Source organism: Acyrthosiphon pisum, chromosome X (assembly GCF_005508785.2).
Source record: "Acyrthosiphon pisum isolate AL4f chromosome X, pea_aphid_22Mar2018_4r6ur, whole genome shotgun sequence".
NCBI lineage: Eukaryota > Metazoa > Arthropoda > Insecta > Hemiptera > Aphididae > Acyrthosiphon > Acyrthosiphon pisum.
This window is the reverse complement of record NC_042493.1, coordinates 19,194,476-19,216,198: the sequence shown is the minus strand read 5'-3', so window position 1 is coordinate 19,216,198 and position 21,723 is coordinate 19,194,476. Positions and strand designations below refer to the sequence as shown.

Below are 21,723 nucleotides of genomic sequence, written 5' to 3'. Positions count from 1 at the left end.
GTTTTTTGAAAAAATTATAATTTTATATTAAAGTAAGTTTCAAAAATAAATAGTGATTTAGATAATAGTTATTAATCATTAGTTTGAGAACATAAGTTTTTTTTTTTGTTTGTTTAAATTGAATTATTAAAAATGATTGGTTAGTATTATCAAAAAAAACTAAAACGCTAAGTCACAGATAAAGTTCTTCCCAATGGGTTGTGAAATTTTGGTAATTCTGCTATAAATACAGACAGAGTAAAGCTGTTATGTGCAAACTAGTTTTTGGTTATGTTATACATTTGTAAGATAGAAACAACAAATGTGAGTAGCACATTCTCTTAAAAAAAAGAAAACATTTTCAAGAGAATCCAGCTTATAAGGTCTACATAACAAACAAGTAATTGACCAGTTGATGCCATCAATACATTGAAGGTGAATCGACATATTATATAAATTATACATGGTTTTAAATCATTTGTTTTATCATTATTTCCTATCTCGTCTACATTATTATTAATATATAATATATATTAACTGATATTTATATATTCTGTATGTAGTTATTTTATTGTATCCTATTATTTGCATTACAAAGTAGAACAATAAAAATTGTTCACTATTTTACAAAATTGTAACTGAATATTATACAACAGAGATTCTTAATCAAATCATTGTAAGTTATAACATTTTTAAAAATAAAACAGGCAAAACAAAAATTGAAAATTTTACAAATAAAATAGAACTTCTACAAGTTTCAAATTTTGAAAACTGGTCTTTTGATAAGTTTGTGTTTTCCATCCATGCTAATATCAAATAGTCAATTTTAAAGGGAGAATGCTAAATTATGTTAAACAATAATTGTTGTGCAATGGCATTTTATAAGCAAAGTTCTCTTTATAATTATATGGTGGATATTTAAAAAAAAACAATATATAGGTACATCTTCTCAGGCTTCTTAAGCTCATAACTAGGGCTCGGATTTCAATGCATTCGCATCTTTTTTTGAAATGTCTTACACAATTTTTTCCGAGGAACATAATATGTGTTTCAAGTAATCCATGTTTTTGGGGGACTTTTTGACGTTTTTAATCCATTTTTTTTTTATCAATTTCTACTATAATGGCTGCAAAAATGTACGTCAAAGAAATATAAACATAGAGCTACATAATATAAATCACTTTCATTTTGAATTATATAACATCAGGTAATCTGTTTAATTAAACAAGGAAATTTATCTTAATGTCCCACCAACTAATTAGCCGATTTAATTGCATACAACTTTTATTGGAGTAGGTATTACAGTGTAGTACAGTACCTTATACAATGTAATAGTAATAAAAATTAAATTGTTTACTAAGTTGTTTTTATTTATCAATGTACCTACACAATTTGACATGTTAAATGCATTTTTTTTAGAGATTTTAGGTTATAAATGAATTTTTTGATATTTTTAGGGCATTATATCTATGCCTTACACATAACCATGCAAGTTTGTGATTTTTATTTTGTGCCATTCTCGATTGAATCATTATGGTAATGTCATTGATTTTATGATATTCATAAAACTTAAAAGTTTTTGACCTAAATATTCTATATTCATATTATTAAGAATCATACTCAGCTGCGTCCAGCTTCCATCTACAGCATTCGTTCAATTGTTTATGTGTTTAAATCTTAAAATGCATCTAATCTATAAATTATCTCACTTAAAATAATGTGGAGTTCTTGCTGTCATTGTTGGTTAGATAGCATTGCAATTGTTGGTTATTATCTTAGGAGTTGTAACATTAATTACTGCAGATTTTTCTCATTTGTATTGTACTGTTTGATGGTTGCCACATGGGATTTGAATCCAATGATCCCAATGGGACTAACTATCAATTCGTATTGGTTTCTGATCTACCAACAAACAAATATTATACATTATTGACCAGATTATTTAATTACAATTAAATAATTGTAGAGAGTTTACATTAAAATTAAACTATATTATATATTTTAAGCAAATCACAAGTCATATTGTAAGAGCAACGTGAAAACTCCTGTAAAATATTAATTTTTAGTACCTAGTCTAATGTGCATGGAGTATAGGGACTATAGAACATATAAATGTTCCTCTATTTTTGACTCTATTATGTATAGCAGCGATCCCCATACCCTTTTTCCTAGACCATATTTTTTATAATTTGTTAAGAGGACGTCACATCCGCATGTGTTGTCTACGTCTTACACATGCACAAAAGAGACAAAACGCGTTTACGCAGTCTGAGTAGAACTCAATCAATTTTGGTTCAAGAGTACAATACCTATTATAAAATTGAATTGTGACAATATTTCTGAGGACAAGTCGTTGCGTTATTTTACCATTACACCCAATATAAGGTTCATTATATCATTTAGAAATAGCAACAATTTCAAAATTTAAATTTTTTTAAAAAAACTCAAAATCTTGCCTTCCAAAATATTATCATCTTTTAATTTTGTAATAGGTGTTTTAATTCTAACACCAAAATTGAGCAAGTTCCATTCAGACTGCGTTAATGCATTTTGTCTATGTCGCATGTGTACAAGACAGAGACAAAACATGCATGTGTGACGTCCTCTTAACATCCCTATTGTACTTTTTGAATCAACCTATAGTTTTCTAAATAGTAAATTATAATACGACGGCCACTATTTGGAACATTTGATATGACCATGTTTGCAAATAACCAATTATAATTTTTAATATTTCATTCTTATTATAGTAGTAAGCAACTTTTTATTTAAAATTAAGATTCATTTTTGATTGCAATTATTATTGCACAATAACATGTTTTTCATGTATAAAAAGTTTTGGCAACATCCTCGAGTGTCATTCTAATGGTAATAACCGAGGTAAAACTCATATTGTGATACACAGTGTTGGGTAAATAACTTTTAAAAAGTAATGAAATTAAATAATCGTTACTTCAAATATTTTTATTTAAATTACATTTGCGTTACCAAAATTATTTTCATCAGTCACATTAATTTTTTATTAATAAAGTAGTGTGTTACAAATAACGTAACTTTTTTTTTATCCATATACAATTAATATGTTTCAATTATTTTGTATACATTCTACAATCATAGACCTAGAAATAATAGACCTATCATAGTATTATGTACACATTTACAATCATCTCACCTATTAAGTAATATTGTTTGAACTATTATCGGAATCAAAAATAAATATAATTGATTTTTAATATTTCTGGGATATCCTATCGGCTTGTTTATGTCATACATTCAAAACTATTATTTTAATAACGTGGAAAATAATGCGTTACTTCATAGAAATTACTTTTCAAAATGTGTAAAGCTGCGTTACTGAAAAAGTAATTGCGTTAGAGTAATTTGTAATTTGCATTATGTTATTACCCAACACTGGTGATACAAAGCATATTTAAGTTTTTGGTAGGTACCTAATAATTTTGGTGAAATCCGTGAGTCTGTAACAGGTACAACACTGTTTTGTATTTAGTGCAAACCAGCTCCAATGATTGGTGTTAGAAATGTAAATTGTTCCATATTGCTTCAACTATAACACCAGAAACTTAACTGTTTGTAGGACCACAAGTATTTGAATGGTGCCACAGTTCTCCAAAAGAACTGTCATCTATTATCCCCATAATGTTCCGATGGTCGTTCAGTGATCTGCTGTGGGTGATCACCACAACCAGAGACAAAGGAGAAGTCATACACATGTGAACCACCATTAGTGTCATGTTGGTTTAACAGGGCCAACCTCCTAAGCACCACTGTATGCTTCATCATCGTCATTGTACTGTAAATACATTTGTCTCCAAAAGTCTTGGTTGGTTGCAAATGAGCGTGTGTCTGACATTAAGTTATTAATTTATTATGTAATAAATGAATGCGATGAACAACGTTTGCGGCCATAAACATATTTTTCATCACAATAGCAGTGAATAGTTGAGCGGTACATTTATCACTATGGCGTATTCTAATTATTAACATAATACAATTTCCATCAGCTGAAATAAAATAGTTGTTTATTCAGTAAGTTAAGTTGTTCACGTAGCAGACGCGGTGCCACGTCGGCAGGGAAATAAGGTAACCTTAAACGATAAAAACTATTGCGTCTTACTTTCGGTCCGACGATGGTCACAATTTATTCGGAAGGCATTGTCATGGGCCACGACACCATTGCATTCGATATAACCGTGACAGCGTTTATACATAATAGTTATTACTTTCAGTCAAAAAAAAAATTCGGATTTCGATACAAATTACCGACGCAGCCTGTTGTACCTGTCGGCTGTAAGGTCACGTTTATACATAACGAGCGCACGGCCGAGAAACTCGTTTTGTTGCTCGGCCTGAGCAATGACAAAAAAGATAGGTACGTCGGCGACTTTTTGAAAGCATCGCGTACGCCGGCCGCTCCTCACCACGACAATTAGCTGGTTCGCCGATGTATGTTGGCCGGGTAATTTAACGGCCAATGAAATGAAGCGAACTACGACTATGGTTGGGAAGGGTGGGGTGTGCTGACCGAAAACATCTCGTATTGTTGCTGACATACCTAACTATTTTGTCACGGTACTGAAATTGAAAGTTAGGTTACCAGCAAATATTACAATAAATAGGATATACATACATAATCACAGATGTATAAACTTGTTTATATATATTCTGTGTACATAATATAGTTCTTATCGAACGTTCCCGTATTGTCCGTCAAACTCAGAAAGTAGTTTTATACTCCATGAAATTCTTACATAAATATTATTATTACTAATTCATGGAGGATAACCCATTTTCTTGCCGAGTAGGGTGGAATATTTTCATTTTATATTGCCGTCTCTCTTCCTTATTTGGGAACGCTAACCGCTTTTTCATTGATATACGAATGTCCTATCCATTGTACATTATCTACATTATTATGTACCACGAATAAAGATATATCTTTAATCGTGTTATGTATATTACTCGCTTAGTTGGACTTCTGTCGCGACTCGCACTCTATCGTACAACCACGTAACCCCCTCAACACCACCACACCCACACTAACGTTTCACTAAACATTTGTGAATGATATTTGTTATTGATAAAAATAATATGATAAAGCTATCTTTTTTCTTATCTATATATTCATGATTCCAGCCCAGTGTCTGAGTTCGTTATTCCAGTCGACTGAATTTCGGAACTACCTAATCGATGAATAATGATTATTATTATGTAACGAATCAAGTAACATTTATCTATAATATACGTAGCGTCGTAGCTAAATCGTTGTATTGTTGTTTGGTTTATCTTTATATTTTATACTCGGCGTTTTTTACAACATTTTTAAGGATGTGGAGTAATTTAGAAAAAAGCAATATTATGGATAAGTCTCAAGGTAAGTAAACAAATTAAAAATTACATTGTACATTATAATCTATAGTGGATATTTTATTCAAGCCAATTTATACAATTTAACTATCTCATTAGTATAGCTATTGACTTTTCTTTTTTCGTTAAATTGATTAACCATTAATACAAAACTAAATTGATGTGTGAAATTAAAAATCAAGGTTTTTTATTAAACACTTATTTGGTAAAATAATGTTTGATGTATAGAAAAATGTGTATCTAAATATAATGCTATCATGATATGTTATTGATATTCAAAACTACCATAATAATATTAATTATGACCTTATAAACCTGAAGTAGGTACCTGAAGTACTTCCATAGAATAATTCTTAGGTAGATTTATATCTTATAAAATAACTTGGATACAGTAGATATACCTACTTATTATTTTTTATTAAATTATATAGTTATATTTTATATTTTTAATCATAATAGAGGTAACTTGAATTGTATATTTTGTAAATTATTTATAATGTGTACTTTTATTGAATATAGTATATGGGTTGCATGAGCAATCACAAAATATTTAATGAATCAATAGTGATCTAATGGTCCCTTAAATAAGATTTAGTGGCCTGTGATTGGTCCATTAAATTTTTAGTGAACCATTAAATTTAATAAATTGTTTATGCAATCCATCATTAAGCTATGTTGATAAAGGGAGCTCACTAACAATCCGTTAAATAGCTAACGATTATTCATTCTACCTGGCACTATAGTATTAAATTATTATCTAAAACCAACATAGAGAAAACATTGTTTGTGCTACGGCATTGATATGATAATGTTTGGTGAAAAATATTAATACTAGCCTTGATAACAATTGAATTAGGTAATGAAAATGGATAGTAGGTTTTAAGTTAATATTATTATAATTATTATTTTTTTTTTTTTTAGATCTGGTAGCTGAAAAACTAATTCTAACATACAGGCATTTATTAAATAGTCATGCAAAAAGATTGGAAGAAATACATATTTTAAAAAAAGCTCTATTTATTTGTAAGTCTCCAGTAAATATAAAGGTAAGATTTCTTGTTTTTATAAAATTATTTTATTGCTATATATTTTTATATTTGCATATGACATATTCGACTTATTTTTAGATAGCATGAGAAATGTATAGATAAAATTAGTAAAATTAAACTAATAAATAACAATGATAGTTAAGATAACTAGTCAACTAATGAAACAAGTAATAAGATATATTATATAAAATATAGCTGTAATAGGTAATAGTAGGTATAATGAATTTTAATAACATCAATACTAATAACAATATTATTATATTACTCTATATTATTATTATATTAAATTACTATATAATTATAAATTACATAGGTATCGGTAAACAATAATTTGAAGGTACCAATTACTAAGTTACAAACTTGAGATTTATGAGTAAAATACTTGTTAATTAATATTGGATGCATACTTATTATTTAATGTATTATATTAAAACATCTATTTGTACTCGGGAAATTAAAAATATGTTTAGATCTAATAATATCTTGAATGTTATTATATGTGAACAATTTTATTAAAAGTAAATCATTTCAGGGGGGGGGGGGGGTCAGAACCCTACCCCTGCGTATGCCACTGCTTAAAACATAGCAAAATTGTATTCACCAGTTCCAATTTTGTGTATCAAACTTTAAGGTAAAAATATTATGGGTGCTTTCACATAGGTTTTTTACAGTATTTTAATTTTTATGCAAGTTATCAGATTGAAAAATATACAATTTAAGAATTCTTATAACTCACCTTAAAATATTGTTAAAGTACAAATAATATTTATACATATAAGTGTAATAGATCAATTATCTCTATTATTAAAGTTATTGCACAACATTGGAAGTTCTAAATACAAATTTGCAATGATATATGTTCGTAAGACAGACCAAAATAATTTGAGTGAATTATGTCTTACATTAAACTATACATACAATTTAAGAATACTAAGATATAAGACATTTAATTACCATGTAACAAACTTTATAATATTTATTGCATACACATAACATAATTTTAGTCATAAATTATACTATAATAGTATAATATATTAATACATACTTGAACATTCTTTTTAATATTTCAGGTTGATGTTGCTGACAATGTAACAATTGATGATTTATTGGACATTGATAATAATGTATTAAGTACTATATTAAAAATTTTTGCAACATTGAACTCTGAAATTTTTTTTTTAAAAAATGATGTTAAAGTCAAATTATTTAATTCTATACTTTATTATGAAGAATGTGGTAAGAATAATAGAATACAATTTAAATGTATAAATAAAACACTTGTTGAATATATAATTTACCTAGATGAAGATGTATCTACTGAGGGATTAATACAAGTTAAAATTAGTAAATTTTTACAAATTTTATTAGAACTCTCAAATTTTGTTAAGCATTGTGAATATTTGCTGAGTGAAATACATTGTCAATTTATTAATATTTTTGAGTTTCAATTAATAACTGCCGATATTCATTTCCAGGTAAAAATAAAGTTTTTCAAGATAGTATAGTACAATAAATTCACAGCCCTGCTTAACAACAATACATTAATTTTATTTAAACAATTATTTTAGGGTATTTTTGAATATATTGGTGATTTACTATATTTATTTGTTGAGTTGGATAAGCTTATTATATCACAACCAATCTTGCAACAACATTGGTTTCAATATCGAGACATTTTAAATACTATAAAATTAGATCCATCAAAATACGATTGTAACATAAATGATATAATTCAATTAGAAAATATATGCAATGATATTGAATCAACTTTATTATCTGGAAATATATTTGAGGTATGTATTATTATTTTTAAGTACATTATAATAATTTATAATAATTCAGTTTAAGCCCGGTGCCGGTTTTCCAACTTTTCCGCAATTCCATAAAATTTGAAAATTATATTTTATATTTTAGTTGTCACCTTAATTATAATACTTTTCCACTAATCTACCTGAATACCTATTTATGGGGGGTAGGTTGATAGAGTGTATTATATCGAAAAAAATTACAGCATGGGAATAACTCTCAGTCCTAGTTGAATTGTCGAATTTTGATGACTATTTTTTTATCTGAAAGATGAATACTTCCTACAGCCTGCATCAATCTCTTATCATGTATTTTATTTCAAATAATTGTATTAAAAAATTTGTAAAGAATGCTTTTTATCTTGTATTTTTTTATACATATTATAAAGTTTGAGAATAAAATATTGTTGAAAACAGAGATTGATGTGGGCTGTAGAATATTTTTTCTAGCAATTAAAAAAAAGGTATGAAATTTGGTTGATTCTACAAGGTAGTATCATATTTTTGGGGACAAAATGGCATCGGCGACCGGTCGCTTTTATAACCTTACCTTATATTGATTATTTTATTGATCAAAATACATTTAAAATTTTGCATTTGAACTTTTATTTATTTTAAAATAGCACCAGATTATTATTTGTTATTTATTTTTAGTATTGCTTTTGTTATTATTATTTTTACAATTATATATGGATATATATATTATGTGTATAATTCTATTTCTTTATTCTTCAGAAAGTATTAACTTCAGATTTTAATGGAAAAAAAGAAATTCAGTCCTGTGATGATTTTGTGAATGAGTTTAAGCTTTATTTGAATAATTCTGTACTGCTATTAGGACAACGTGCTTATCAGAAATCTAACAATCCTCTCCAAATATGGTCACGTATTTGCTCTACTACCGTATTTTATACTTATATATTTGGTGTTTTTGACAAGAAATTACTTAAGCAATTTACAGATTTATTAGAAAAGGTACATTACATTTTATAATTCTTAAATTTTAATCATATGAAATCTATGTACTTAAAGTTTTATTGAATAATTAGGTAAATCATATTCCATTGGATGGTAATTTAGTATGGAATCCAGAAATGTTTGTATTGAATTTCATAGGTCATTTGCTCAAACCTAACACAATAAGAAAAAAGGAAGACAATTCTGAAAAATGTACTTTGGAATTAATAGACATTACAAAGAATTTTTCAAAAACTACTTCTAATTATTTACAACAGGTTAGTAATAGATATAGTTATTGTATTATGATTATTGATTATTAATATGTAATATTTTGGTTATTTATCATTTTTGTATACAATTATAAATATTTCATTACACCCACTGAAATATAACAGTGGACATATATAATATATAGATTGTGGGTACTACATAAATAAATTTAAATGTAGAAAAGTATAATGATATTTTATAGTGAAGTGAATGATAAGTACATTATTATTAAGTAATATATTTTTCAAAACTCAGAGTACTTATAATAAGCAAATTATCTTTCTTCTCATATCAACCTGAGACAGGAAAAAATAAGTAAAATGCCTAAAATTATCAAAGTGGCTACTTAAATAACTTGTGCATTTTTAAAATTCTTTATTCGTGAGGATTTTATAAATAATCTAGGTAACTAAGTCAAATTAATAACAATTGAAATGCAATTAACACAAATAACAATTATAGACATGTATACAATTTTTTTTTGTTTATATCGTAAATTAGTTATGTGAATATAAAAATATAAATTAAATTATGTCACAAGTGACTTTTAATACATATTATACATATTTGATATATGTTGCACAGGAGACTTATTGTGAGCTAACGTGGCTCACAGTACTAAAATTCTTGGTAAACACCTAAAAAAGCCTTCAAATATTAAATTTTTAATATCATATCAGTTTTACATTAGTAGGTGATTATATTGAAGTATTACAAACTCCCAAAGTATTTAATGTTATAGTACCATGTGCAGAAAATGCATAGTGTATATTCTTCTTGGGCCTTAAATTTGTTGAATATATTGTATTGTATTATGCTTGATGAATTCTATATACATATTTACATACCCTATACACACATATTATTATACATATGTCTAAGTATTGTATTATATGTAACAAAGCTATAAATAATAGTCTGATAATTAAACTAAAAATATAAGAGCTGCAACACTACTGTAATTATGACAAAATCAACAAATCAAATATTTTTACTACATTTTTAAGTAATTAATTATTATTATTATTATTATTATTATTATTATTATTATTTTGTATTTAGGCAATGATTTGGTTTGCAAGAAGTGAACATATAGAGTTTATTGATTTTGACACTTCAAAATTAGAATACATGCATGACATTTGTAACTATTTGAGTGAGGTAATTTTTTTATTTAATTTTGTCAAGCTCTGGCCTCAAAAATATTTACTTATATAGAAGTTTAACTAAAAAAATTACATTTTTATTCCAAAATTATATTTTGTTATTATTTTTAATTCAAATGAAATTTAATTTGTTTCATTTGTATTTAATATTTTCAAACCCAAGGTCTGTTTGTCTGTTACATTCGTATTGTATTTTTGTAGGGTATTCAGTTATGCACATCCATTAAGAATACTGTAATAACTTTAATGAATCTGCACAGTACCCTCGGTAAACCATTAATTAAATCAAATGTAATATTAATCTGTAGATTAATTGAAACAATGAAAAATATTGGTTACATTTATCAAAAAAATCATATTGTAATGGATAAATTGATAACAGATATAATTCAATATTTTGAATTTTTGTGCCTTTCTATCATTGGCCAAGTTAAAGTAAGAAAATTTATACTAAATATCTATGCCTTAATAATGACTTGTCATGCATTTTACTAAAACAATTATAATCATTATAGGTATCTCTTATTTTTGGTGATAATTATGCATATTTATCTTTATTTAATTAAGTTCCCTAATTATTCAATGTTATAAAACATTTTCAGACTTAAATTTAAATAATAATAAAATAGTTAATATATATTTCTAATGGAATATCATTATTTAACGATATATTATCAATGTTTTTAGATATCATGTGCAGATGATAGAAACTTTAATACAAAAAATGTAGATAGGTTGTCGTCTTTAGAAGTATCTGAGAAATTACTGCATGGACCGCTAGTGAAAAATCGACCATTGTTGATAAAACTTGCTTTGAATACAGCAATTGGTTTGCAAGCATTTCCAAAAGCTCAAATATTGAATATAACACAACATTTAAAGAGAATAGAACTTCTACAATTATTACAAGATGAAATAAAAAGTATTTCAGAAATAAGTTGTATGTATTGGCATCGAGTTGTGTTTCCATTATATTTTAAGAATGTAAAAAAAACACACAAACATTTTAATGGTTTATCGGTACGTTTATTATAATATTATTAATGACCAATTTAATTGAAATGCGTTATCAAAAATTATTTTTTTTAAATAATTTTATCATTATGTTTTACTGCAGCTGTTTTTAATAAACTATGTATAATAGAATAAATTAATAGGCTGAAATAAATGTATAATAATATGATATTTTAGTACTAAAACTTGCTCATGTTTTATTTTCTTTAATTGTTTAATGATTAAAAATGGTAATTTAATTTTTTTATATTAAACATTTAATATTACACTTTATAAAATAACATTATATTCATAATTTTATTTCCTCGTCCAAGTAAATTACCAATAATATTTAAGTGATCAGTATTAAAATATCATAAAATTATTGATTATTATACATATTTATTATTGAATATTGAATGAAATTATTATCTGATAACTTATCCATTTTAATTAACTATTTATTTATATTTTCATGAAGACAACATTTGATTTTTTGAAAGATATTTATGAAGTGACATATTTTAGTGACAAAACTACAAAACAAAATATATATAATTCATTTATAGATGAAATTTGTGGTTACTTAAATCATCAAGTAATAGTTTTTATATTTAATAATTAAATAATTGAAATAATACAAACAAAATAAGAACAGACTGATCAATTAAAAAACTATTTTTTTTTTTTTTTAATTTTAAATAATTTTGAACAAATGTACCATCCTGTACTGATTATAAAATAGCTGGGTCTGCTTTAACATTGAAAATTGAAAATCAGTCTATTCTTTACTGGAAAAAAAAATTATTTTTTTAATTTTCTTTAGTAGTTAAGTTTTAAAGTAATACATTTTAATATCTCATTAATTTTATTAGATTTTAAAACCAATGAATCCAAATATTGAAAATGAATTACGACTTCAAGTTATGACCCATGTTCATTGTGTTAAAACGATGCTCAATCAACCGGTCGATATATTTATGATAAAACTTCAACATTTGCAGTTTTTGACTAGTTTTATAGACACTAAAAGTATATTTAATATTTTTGAGTCTAAACAAATATTGGTCAATTTATATAATGTTTTATAGATAGAGCCGAAAATTACCTCAGTGAAACGTTTTATGATTTAACTGCTGTTGCTCTACATGATTGGCATAATAATGGCGTAATGAGAACATTAGCAAAGTACAAATTAAACTTAGAAACTATTGATGATAAATTACCAAATCATACTCTTGAACAAGTTTGTTAACATTTCGTCAAATATTTTATGTTTTTTTATGTTTCTATAAATTATATTTTAGGGTTTAGATGTACTAGAAATAATGAGAAATTTAGATTTATTTATTTCAAAATATTCATACAATTTAAGTAATCAAATATTCATTGAAAACTACAGCACAAGTAAACACTTGAACACAATAAATATTAAGCATATTAGTAATTCTATTCGAATACACGGAACTGGAATTATGAGCACTACAGTTAGTATATATTTGTATCGTATTCACAAAATAATTAAGGCTCGGATTTAAATGCTCTAAAAATATCAAAAATATTATTACCTGAAGTTATACAGTTTTTTTTTTTATTTATATTATGTAGTACTATGTTTATATTACTATGAAGCAAACTTTTTTAATCATAAAACGTAAAATAGGCGTTGTAGAATAAATGAACGAGATGTTATCTTATCATAATATTTCAATAATGTCTTAAAAAAATTAAAAAATACTTTAAAATCATCAACAATTTTCCAAGAAATATAAAATCTGCTAAAAATTCAAAAAATGCTGTGGTTACAACATGGAGTACTTAAAAGACACATATGTAGCTTGGAAAGCCTTGTGTAAGACAATAAAAAAAAAGCTTAGAATGTATTGAAATCCAAGCCCTAATAATAATGTATAATATTATGTATATTATATTAATCACATTAGCTAATGAAGTTTTCATAAATGACTTCTGTTGCTTATAAATATTCTAAAAAATGTATTCTATATTTAAGGTTAATACAACTTATCAACTTCTTTGTGGAAAGTTAAACATGTTGTCAAAATATTTATATGACGAACACGTAAAATCAAAACTCAAAAAAGAAATTACATTTCTACATGAAATCCAAAAAACTAATAATATGGTATATCCATTTGAACGTGCAGAAAAGTTAAATTCAAGTATGAAAAAAATAACATTGAATACAAATCAAAATTACATTGATCAATTTAGAATTCTTGTTACCCACATTGGTAAGAAAATAAATCATAATTTAAAATAACAAAAATAAAGACATCAATTTATTAAACTAACAATTAATTCAAAACTTCTTAACTTAATCTATCAATTCAAAAACATAAAAATATTTGTATCAACTGTTTTGTTTTTAGGTAATGCGCTTGGTTATGTACGAATGATTAAATCTGGTGGTCTTAACTTTTGTTCAATTTCAACTTCATTTATACCAGATTTGAAAAAGTGATGCAATTTGAAGAGATATGTAGCGAATCAGGATTTACTAAAAACTGTTTAATTTCTGGACACCACCTTGATAATGTTGTGCATAATATTTGTCAAAATATTGCAGAAGGCACAAATTATTTTAAAGTGATTACACTATTTAAATGAACTATGAATTTTTTAGATTCCATAAGAATCTTATTGCAACATTTTTTTTCAGCAAATTTAGGATAACTTGTTATAAAATATCTAATGTATAGAATAGTCTTGGAATTAAAAACCATAAATTAGACTAGGGTCTCTGTGTGAGGGTGTAGAAATTTAAACCTACTTCATATTTTTGGTCTAAATCATTCCTGGCACAGATTACAACAACACTATTTATTATTCTTAAAAGTGTTATGATAGTTGGCAATAATTATTTTAGTTTAAAATAAATCTATTACTATGGTATATAATTGTTCCAAAGTTGTATAATAGCATACTATGTTATTAATATAAGGTTATAATAAATAATAATACTATTTGTGATTACCTCAGACTCAATATTTTTAATTAATATTTTTAATTCTGTATTTTTTTCAGTTATTAATTGATGTCTTCATCCAAGCCATGGGTAGCAGTAATAATTCACATTTGCATAACTTCTACATAATTATTCCTTCATTAACATTGAATTTTATTGAACATTCAATTAATTCCAAAGAGAAAATGTATAAGAAAAGTAAAGGAGCAATGTTTACTGATGATGGCTTTGCAGTAGGTAAGGATATTAAAAATGTCAATTATGTTAGTAATATTAGCACATATTTTATAGATGTATTTCTCGAACAAAATTTTTATTAATAAAATATTTGTTTAATTATTTAACATATTTTTTATTTTGTGTATAGAACTAATTTATATATTATGAATTTTTAATTTTTTTAACTATTACTAAATGCCGAATTTGTGTGTAGCAAACATAATTAAAATGCCAAAATGTTTAGGAACGTGCAATATTAAATTTATTTTGTATTAGGAATTAGAGAACAACATTCTTTTCATTACAAGTTCTTTAAATAAAATTTCCATTACTAATTATTTCATATTATAATATTTTTGTATGTATAACAATTTAGTAGATATATTAAATTTACTATTATGTGCATTTCCAAGTTTTTTTCTTACAGCTGTGGTGCTAACCCACATTATAATATAAATTGCAATACCCACAATATATAGATTGTATATGTTTGTTACATCTTAGTTATATTTATTATATTATATTAAATTAAATTCTAAGTAACACAAACTGCAATAATCTAGAACTGTCCAATATTGACCAAAATAACATATTGTTTAAATATTTAATATTTAAATATTAATCTTCTTCGCTTGGTTTGGATTTATAACTTGTTTCTATAAGATTTAGATCACATCATAAAATGCGAATGCAAAATGCATTAAAATCCAGTCTTTATTTTTTATAATCTTCATATTATATTATACTAAAAATAATATTTTCAATTGTAACATTTAAAATAATACTTTATTTAATAAACCCACTTAGTGAGGTTAATCTTTTTATGAACTTCCAGTTATGGATGTTCAACTAAATTTTAACAAAAATAAATAATATGTACATATTACATGAAATAGTAATTTTAATATTGTATGCTTTGTTTTATTATTTTAATTTATAAGACAAATAATAGTAATATTACGTATTTTTGTTAAAATGCACAATGCACTATCTGGACATTCAGTTCATGAAAAGATTGATTTCAATAAGTGGATGCAGCATACAAATATTATATATATTCTAAAACAGGAGTTGCTAACCTCCAGGAACGCATGCACATTTGATGTTATTAACACACTAGCTTCAAATAATATTATATATAATTGTTAAATATTTCTAAAATTATGTTTTTCAATATTAATACAATATAAAATAATATTATTAGCTGATTAGAATCTATAATAAAGTTAGTCTTGCTATAATAATCACTGTTAATTTTTATGGCACATTTTCAATTGTTTTTCTATTTGGCACAATATAGTTAGTTGTTGACCATCCCTGTTCTAAATGATCTATTTGTATGCATGATTGAATTGATAGGTGTTGCATATTTACTGCGTATACTTGGCTTAAACAATGAATTTGATTCATTGAAGTGGTTTCAATCAGTATCTGAAAATTATGAAGAAAAATTGAATGTACTAAAAACTCAAGAAATTAAAGCTTTAAAAGATGATGCTAAGTTACAACAACCTCTTAGTTTGTCTTATACAAGGCTTCAAGTTTATTATAAAGTAAAATATTAATATTTATTGTTTGACTTGAAATATGTTCTAAGTAGTTTGTCGTTTTCAGGAATTCATGCTATTATATTATAACATTAATAGCGCAAGGATATTTTTTCAGTCGAGGAATATTAATTAATATACCTTAATATTATGTTATATAAACTAAATACCAAATCTTTTATAGTCATTTTCAGATGTTATGTTTGGTTGTTAAATGTTTTATTTATATATTTATTTACATACTCATTGTTAACCATAAAGTTGTGTTTTTATAATTATGTTATATTTTTGTACCTACTCAATAAAATTTTTATATTTATTGTCAATTAATATTGTTCCTAATTTACTTAGATAAGTAATCACTAATATGTTTAATAAACAAAGTTGTTGAAATCAAGTATATATAAATAAAAAATGAAGGCATTCGATTAGCAAGTGATCTATCATATAATACTAGGTAAAGTTGGCCATCTACAATTATTTTGTTGTGTTCATCTTATAAGCTAGGTACCCTCTAATCTTTATAGCTTATTATTTATGATTGGGTATTTAGTATTTAGTAAAAGTCCTATTAGCCTATAATATAATATATAATTTATTATCTAACAGTTGTTCCGACGTCCGTACAGCCAGTGCTACCTATGTACTCTGAGGCCTGTTTGCAAGGGCTTATTTTGAGATCAAAAATTAATATTATTACTATTTTAGTATTATTTTCAAAATATAAAAAGGAATTTAAAGTTACTTTATTAGTTACTAGCCAACTCGTCACTGCTTTGCCCGTGATTGGTTGTTTATTTTGCCTTTGGACGATGATCTGTATAATTTTTTATTAAAATTGTATTGTTTAATGTGATCGGCAAGTAAATATAAAAAAATGGTTAATGAAAACGTATTGAAATGTTTCTAGTGGTATTAATAATAAATGTATTTTTATAGCTGAACCTGTGCACTTCGTTGCTCATAAGAAATTGCAACTCTTAAAAAAATTATGATTGTTCAACTACTTTTGGGTGTAAGTTGCTGCAGTAATTGCAACTCGCCACCCTGTTAGGCAATCCAACTACGTCAGATCGCGGACAAAAGGCAACTCTTTAAATTCAATAATTCAATTTGATCCAAGCTTGTACATGATCTGCTCCAATAACTAATGGCAACCGATAGTAAATAAATACTAATTTCTACTGTAGACTGTAACCAATGGCAACTATTAATAAATAAAAATAAAATTTTGAACCTCAATTTCCTGTTTGAGCACCTCTTTAAATGCAAATTTTGGCAAATCATTTCTTATCGATTGGTGAAAGTATTAGAATAACCACTATTCCAAATTTCAAGTTTGTACGCTGAGTAGTTTTTGAGATACAGCGATAAGTGAGTGAGTGGTATTTAGATTTCATAAATATATATTTATAATTATATATTTTAATATATTATATAGATTCCCTTCCCCCTCCCCTACGACCAAAAAAAAATGAAAAATTGGTGACACGGTGACACTCAGAAAGGAATTTAGAACAACTCAAAAATTGGAAAAATATTAAATAGTGTCACCACAAAATTTGAACAATAAAAAGGCCTGTTCTTTTATATAATATATAAGGATAGATAAGCTTTTTTTTTAAATTTTTTAAGAACTTATTTAATACTTATTTTTATTAGCAAAAATGGTACTAAAACCTTCAGCAGACTGTCAGGTATAACAGTAAAAATTTCCGCCAAATCAGTTCAGTAGGTTTCTCGGTTGGCGCAGTAGTAGAAAACCCTTTACAATTTTGTATAGTAGTATAGATAACTTTTCATTAGGTAACCATGTCTAACAAATCAATATCAATGTCACCCACTGCACTAACAAAAAATTAAAATGACTGAAAAAATAGGTCATACAATTTTTTTCCATTAAAATTGATAGTTATACCATATTATTACTATTAAAGTCATTTATTTTAATATTAATATTACTGAAGGTAAGGTTTTTGGCAAAAACATTACATTTATTATATTAATTAATATTTAAGAGGACGTGATATCCGCATGTGTTGTCTCCGTCTTACAAATGCGTAACATAGAAAATTTTACACTCAGAAAACACGTGTAGCTCCGTTAGTTTAAAAATTGGAGTGAATTGACCTCTTATAAAATCTAAATATAAGATTATTATCTAGGCAACCTCATATGCTTTTTAGTATATTTTAATTTTAAAGCGAGTTATGAGTATTTTAAAATAGTAAATCTAGTAGACGTCTTAAAATACTCACGACCCGCTTTAAAATTAAAATATACTAAAAAGTAAAAAGCATATGAGGTTGTCTGGATATTAATCTTATCTTTAGATTTTATAAGAGGTGTGAACTGCGCATTTTTCGATTTTCAATTGGATACATTTTGTCAACATTTGAACTTGAAAATATTTGTGTTTATATGGTTATGTTTAAAATGTGTTTTTTACAGAATTGGCAGTCGTTTTGAAAGTCAGAAATTCAACAATTGCTATCTAAAATTCCAAACGGACATACAATATTCATTGTAACTATATTACTATTGTTAGTAGTATATTTGATTTTAAATAAGGACGGAATAATGGTAACTATATCTAAATATGAAAAAAAAAGAATGTAAAAATGATGATGAACCAAATAATTGTGCTTCAACAACAAAAGAAAAAGTATGACTAAGTGATTGTCAAATCGAGTTAAAACCGATACCAACGGGCGATTCCGATAATTCGTGAAAATATAAACATTAATGTAATATAAAATTAATATAAAATAAATTAAAAAATAAAAACCATCTATTTTGCTTCAACATTATTATATCTAAATTCTGAATCACGGTAAAAAAAAGTCTGAAGTATGAAGTTCTAAGAAAAATGTCCGAGTGAAAAAGTTAGAGATAAAAATTATAATATTATGATTTATGGCTGTGTTACGTTGATGTATTACGTATTACAATACGTCTTATTGTCTAGGTATTAAGGATTAGGACATAATCTTATATAGGGAATATCAACCGTATATATTTTACTAAATTTGCAATATTCGTAATTAAAATAGTTTTAGTTTATTTAAGTCATTATGAACAACAATTATAGTTTGTTGCGGACGTTATTTGTTGTATAATCATAATGTCGAGAGTTCGACAAATTTGGACAGGATAAATTTGATACAATAAACAAACGCCAACACAAAAAATCAAAAAGTATGATTTCATTGGTTTCTAATAAATATACACCTATTGTATATACACGATACACCTTAAGGAATTCGGTCTACAATAAAATAATTATTTCTAATCGTCGCCGACCGCCGCCGTGGACAACCGTTGTCGTGCGTCGCCGTCGTTCAGCGTTCAGCGTCGTGCTGACGACCAGAAATCAGAATATGGACCGTTCAGACCAGCTCATTACGCCCGATATTTGATCACATAAAAAACGTTTACCTGAAATTCGATTACCTACTCGTTTGTGAACATTTAAAATACTTTTAAAATACGTCGAAACTTATGTCACAAAAGTCATAACAAAATGAATAAACTAGAAGGGTTTCTTAAACCATGACTAAAATATTTTCATCGACATATTCAAAAATCAAGTGTTTAAAAATAAAAAATTTTATTAGACTCATTAAAATGTTTTTTGATTATACGACTAATGCAACTTATTAATCAAATTTACACCGGAAATAGTAAATACATTGTTACCCTGCAAAATAAATAATTTTTTTTGTTATTTATTTTTTACATACATTATTAACTTAAGTTATTTTTTACAGTCATTGAGTATTGACTTAATTTAAAAAGGAGAGAACACTGTACTTACACCTGTGACCACTTCTAAACCAATCACTAAGTGTATTTTACTATTTATTGTTTTATTAAAATTGAACTTCTAATAATATTATATTTTTTTCATAATAAAAATACAAGAAGAATTGTAAAATAACAAAACAATTGAGTTTGTCTTCAACTTTATTTATTATTTTAAATCTGTTTATGTAATAATATAATACAAAATTGTAATTAACCTATTTATATATTTATTTTCAAATATACATAATTTGGCTGCATTTTGATAACCACACTTTCCAATGTTTGCGTTAATCCACTTACATTCCTTATAAATCCTTGACCTAAACATCAGCTGTAAAATAAATGCTAAATAAATAGTGATCTTTACACAATGAATTTTGTAAAACAGAAAAATGATTATTTATTTGTCTTTCAGCCTTATGCAAAAATTGTTTTAAAATTTTCTTTGAGCTCTTTGGTAAACGTATTTTTAAATATATTTAAGAATATTGTCACTATTTGTGTTAACTCATCAGATAGAGCTTTTAAGCCTTGTGATAGTTGTGATTGTTGTAGGTACATGATCGAACACCTTGTGTATAATTAAAAGTTCTTTTTTGTCAACCAAATGTTCATAAATAACCAGAAAAATAATTTATTGTTTATTGAACACATTTCCAGTGATAAGTTAACATCATAAATAACTTAATTTGACTTTGAACTATTGTCAGATTCGGTTGTTTTGTGAAAATAATTTACATTTGACAATTTACCGTTTTCTGATAAAATTAAGTTCTCTACAGAAACATTCATTGATAATTAAAGGTTAATTTATTACGTCAACAGTTATAAATTAATCGTCATCCGATTCACAATCATTACAACATGTTGTCAAACATTTCAAATAATAATTCCTCCAAAATTTAACCACAGGTTTTGACGAAGACGGTATAAATATAATATAATATTTATTATAATTTATAAGCCTATAATATTACTACGGGTAGACATATTTTATGATATTATTGTGATTAAAGTCATTCATTTTAGTTTTAGGCATTAATATATACAACGGTACCTTTTTTTTTTTCATTGTATCGACAACCGGAGAGGGGACTGCGTTAGCATTACGTCCCCTTCTCTACAAGTTACAACAGTACCTAGTTTAAATTAATTTTTGTCAAAAAAATTACATTTGAATAAGTCATTGTGTGTATAAAATATAACAATATACCTACTCTAAAAGTTTCATATATCCACGAATAATATTTTTAAATTACAAAAAAAATCAAAAAAATCGTTATTCTTGGTTTTAATATGTATACTTTCGTCCAATTTTGAATTTAAAATGTACGTAAGAAATAAGTAATAACTGTGTTCATGTATTTTTTAGATTTTTTGGTGAATCCAGATTTAAAGTGTTAAATTTAAATAAATATTTTATTATTCACTAGGTATAGTTACAACTTACAAGAAACTTGTTTTAAATTCTCAAACCTTAGCTTTATAGACTGGAAATTTTATACATTTTTAACTACAAAATAATTTACGAATGTTTGATATTTTTACGAATTTTTG

General features: G+C 25.7%; 1 protein-coding gene and 1 long non-coding RNA gene across 2 annotated transcripts; one reads left to right on the top strand and one right to left on the bottom strand.

The window, feature by feature from the left end:
• Nucleotides 1–534: 534 nt before the first annotated feature.
• Nucleotides 535–4,625, bottom strand: LOC100575842. Its single transcript, XR_119024.4, has 3 exons — nt 4,115–4,625; nt 3,429–4,001; nt 535–1,881 (listed from the first exon to the last, which is right to left on the bottom strand). It is a non-coding gene; the product is annotated as an uncharacterized LOC100575842 (long non-coding RNA).
• Nucleotides 4,626–4,858: 233 nt separating this feature from the next.
• LOC100159910 (WASH complex subunit 4) lies at nt 4,859–14,208 on the top strand. The gene is made up of 16 exons (XM_003241532.4): nt 4,859–5,371; nt 6,286–6,410; nt 7,484–7,649; nt 7,716–7,888; nt 7,982–8,206; nt 8,954–9,193; nt 9,268–9,453; nt 10,511–10,609; nt 10,816–11,049; nt 11,302–11,634; nt 12,089–12,205; nt 12,483–12,639; nt 12,699–12,853; nt 12,915–13,094; nt 13,619–13,859; nt 13,998–14,208. The coding sequence occupies exons 1-16, from the start codon at nt 5,188–5,190 to the stop codon at nt 14,087–14,089; spliced, it is 2,907 nt and encodes a 968-aa protein (XP_003241580.1). The 5' UTR covers nt 4,859–5,187; the 3' UTR covers nt 14,090–14,208.
• The last annotated feature ends 7,515 nt before the right edge of the window (nt 14,209–21,723 follow it).